Source organism: Mandrillus leucophaeus, unplaced genomic scaffold (assembly GCF_000951045.1).
Source record: "Mandrillus leucophaeus isolate KB7577 unplaced genomic scaffold, Mleu.le_1.0 Scaffold8, whole genome shotgun sequence".
NCBI classification, from domain to species: Eukaryota; Metazoa; Chordata; class Mammalia; order Primates; family Cercopithecidae; genus Mandrillus; species Mandrillus leucophaeus.
Window position 1 is genome coordinate 2,023,668 of NW_012108696.1, and position 3,444 is coordinate 2,027,111.

Below are 3,444 nucleotides of genomic sequence, written 5' to 3' on the forward strand. Positions count from 1 at the left end.
GAGCCTGGCGGCTGCGGGGGTGCAGGAGCCTCCTCTGGCCTGGGGCGCCCCGCTTCTCACGGGGGGGCTCCTGATGCTCACGCCTGCCCCTGCTTCTCCCCAGAAGGCGCCGTCAGCCTCCGACTCCGACTCCAAGGCAGACTCGGACGGGGCCAAGCCTGAGCCGGTGGCCGTGGCGCGGTCGGCGACCTCCTCCTCGTCTTCCTCCTCCTCCTCCGACTCCGACGTGTCTGTGAAGAAGCCTCCGAGGGGCAGGAAGCCAGGTAGGGTCCTGGTGCTCGCAGCCTCTTGGCTGGCCCGTGCCGGGGCGCTCCCGGGCAGTCCCCTGGTCACGTTGGAGCCCTGGAAGGGAAGGTCACCGCCGCCTCCTCTTCCTGTAGCCGAGAAGCCTCCCCCGAAGCCGCGAGGGCGGAAACCGAAGCCTGAACGGCCTCCGTCCAGCTCCAGCAGTGACAGGTGGGTGCTGGGGCTGGGGTCCCCCTGGCGGCGCCTCCATCGGCTGAGGGGCAGGGCGGGCTCCCGAGGGAGGAACGGAGGTCCCCAACCGGCCCCTCCGCCTCCAGTGACAGCGACGAGGTGGACCGCATCAGTGAGTGGAAGCGGCGGGACGAGGCGCGGAGGCGCGAGCTGGAGGCCCGGCGGCGGCGCGAGCAGGAGGAGGAGTTGCGGCGCCTGCGGGAGCAGGAGAAGGAGGAGAAGGAGCGGAGGCGCGAGCGGGCCGATCGCGGGGAGGCTGAGCGGGGCAGCGGCGGCAGCAGCGGGGACGAGCTCAGGGAGGACGATGAGCCCGTCAAGAAGCGAGGACGGAAGGGCCGGGGCCGGGGTCCGCCGTCCTCCTCTGACTCTGAGCCCGAGGCCGAGCTGGAGAGAGAGGTGAGCCGGGAGGGCGCCCGGAGTCCCTGCATTCACACGTTCATCGAGCACCTACTAGGTACGAGGCAGCGTCCCCAGTGTGTGGGCCCAGAAACCCCTGCCTTGAGGGGTTCACGGGAGTCAGGGGGCTGGGCATGGTGGCTCAGGCCTGTTATCTCAGCACTTTGGGCAGCTGAGGTGGGACGATTACTTGAGCCCAGTTCAAGACCAGCCTGGGCAAGATAACGAGACCCCGTCTATATAAAATCCTTTAAAAATTAGCTGGGCCGGGTGCGGTGGCTCACGCCTGTAATCCCAGCACTTTGGGAGGCCGAAACGGGTGGATCATGAGGTCAGGAGACTGAGACCATCCTGGCTAACATGGTGAAACCCCGTCTCTACTAAAAAATACAAAAAACTAGCCAGGCAAGGTGGTGGGCGCCTGTAGTCCCAGCTACTCGGGAGGCTGAGGCAGGCGAATGGCGTAAACCCGGGAGGCGGAGCTTGTAGTGAACTGAGATCCGGCCACTGCACTCCAGCCTGGGGGACAGAGCCAGACTCCGGCTCAAAAAACAAAAAAAACAAAAATTAGCTGGGCATGGTGGTGTGCGCCTGTAGTCCCAGCTGCTCAGGAGGCTGAGGTGGGAGGATTGCTTGAGCCCAGGAGTTGGAGGCTACAGTGAGCTGTCATCAATCCACTGCACTCCAGCCTGGGCGACAGAGCAAGACCCTGTCTCAAAACGAGGGAGGAGCTGTACAGATGATGACATCAGAGTGGTGCGTGCTGTCTGGAGTATTTGCTGTTAAGGAGAAGGGTAAAGTGGGGTAGGGGGTTTCTCTTTTAAGTAGGGTGGACCCCGAAGGTGTGAGTAGACTCCAAAGGCTTGTGTTTGAGTTTAAGGCTCCGAATGGGCCGGGCACAGTGGCTCACGCCTGTAATCCTAGCACTTTGGGAGGCCAAGGTGGGCAGATCACGAGGTCAGGAGATCAACCAGCCTGGCTAACATGGTGAAACCCCATGTCTACTGAAAATACAAAAAAAAATAGCCAGGCGTGGTGCCGGGCACCTGTAGTCCCAGCTACTTGGGAGGCTAAGGCAGGAGAATGGCGTGAACCTGGGAGGCAGAGGTTGCAGTGAGTCAAGATTGTGCCACTGCACTGCAGCCTGGGTGACAGAGTGAGACTCCGTCTCAAAAAAAATAAAAAATAAAAATAAAAAAGACTCCGAATGAAGGGAGGGGATCTATGAAGACTCCTGGGAGGGGACACATTCTAGGCAGGAGAAGCAGCTCGTACAGAGGCCCAGAGGGCTGCTCCTGGTGTGCTGGAGGAACAGCGAGGTGGCCTCTGCGGCTGGAGCAGAAGGAGGAGGGGAGAGAGGGAAAAGGGGAGGGCGGGGAGGGGACAGGGCAGGCCGGACAGGGCCTCGTGGGCTGCAGGGAGGATTTGGGCTTTGACCCTGAGGGAGGTGGGAGCCATGGAGGGCACTGGACAGGGGAGGGACAGGCCCGCTCTCGGGTGCCCTCTGGCTGCCGCTGGGTGCAGCTTGCAGGTGAGCGTGGGAGCAGGTAGGCGGCCTCCTAGAGTGGTGACTGTTGGGCCTCTCCTGTATCACGTGTGGGGCTGCAGGCCCTATCACGCCCTCTACCCTTGTGGAGATTCAGGCAGTGTGACCTGAATCCAGAGAGTCTGACCTAGACTGAGCCCTGGACCCCAAGTGCTGGTGTCCCTCAGCCGCCTAGGCCTGCCTTCTTTGGGGAAAGCAGGAACAACGCCGTGTTCTCTCTGTCACTCCCTTTGTCACAGAAAGGGCACGGAACTCCTGGTGCAGGAGGCGCTCCAGCCACAGCCCAGGACTGCTGGGCAGGAAGAGTGCAGGGGGCTGCTCCTCTGCTGGGTGGGCCTGGGCTCCAAGAACTCCACGATCCACTCAGAACCAGACACTGGGTCCTCCCTCCCCTCCCATCCTGCCCCAGCACCTTCAAACAGTGTGGAGGGCAGCAGAAAGGGTCCAGCTGCGTCCCCTAGTAGTGGGATGGGCTAGGGGTCTGGGTAATCCCCTTTCCACTGCTCCAACGCGCCCTTTCTGACTGCTGTAGACCAAGAAATCAGCGAAGAAGCTGCAGTCCCCAAGCACAGAGCCCGCCAGGAAACCTGGCCAGAAGGAGAAGAGAGCACGGCCCGAGGAGAAACCACAAGCCAAGTGAGCCCTGCTCCGCCCCCTCCACACCCCGGGGACCCTGCACGCTGCATCACCCCGCAACCCTCACCCCTTCCAGGGGCAGCCCCAGCTCTGAGCTCAGCCTTGGAGCCAGACCCAGTAGAAGTTCCTGGTCCTTGGGTTGTATGGGCTGCGTAGGAATCGCTGCTGCGGGAGTGGGATCTTTTCCCAGCCCAGGGGCCTCCCCCGAGGTGATCCCGCCCCCAGAGACACTGGGCCACGTCCAAGGACATCTGTGGTTGTCATGACTGGGGGGTGCTTCAGGAATGGAGCGGGTGGAGGCCGGGGACACTGCTGAGCGCCCTGTAGGGCCCAGAACGACCCATCCCAGAGAACAGTCCATCCCCAGTGTCTACAGAGCAGAGGAGGAG

At 62.5% G+C, this 3,444-nt stretch overlaps 1 protein-coding gene across 1 annotated transcript in view; it reads left to right on the top strand.

Annotated features, from left to right (window-relative positions):
• LOC105530105 (hepatoma-derived growth factor-related protein 2) overlaps positions 1 to 3,444 on the top strand; it is a 55,987-nt gene that overhangs the window by 45,884 nt on the left and 6,659 nt on the right. The window contains exons 8-11 of the mRNA XM_011967468.1: positions 104 to 263; positions 381 to 456; positions 564 to 873; positions 2,952 to 3,055. Of these exons, the coding sequence (XP_011822858.1) occupies positions 104 to 263; positions 381 to 456; positions 564 to 873; positions 2,952 to 3,055 (650 nt within the window). The remainder of the gene's footprint in view (positions 1 to 103; positions 264 to 380; positions 457 to 563; positions 874 to 2,951; positions 3,056 to 3,444) is intronic.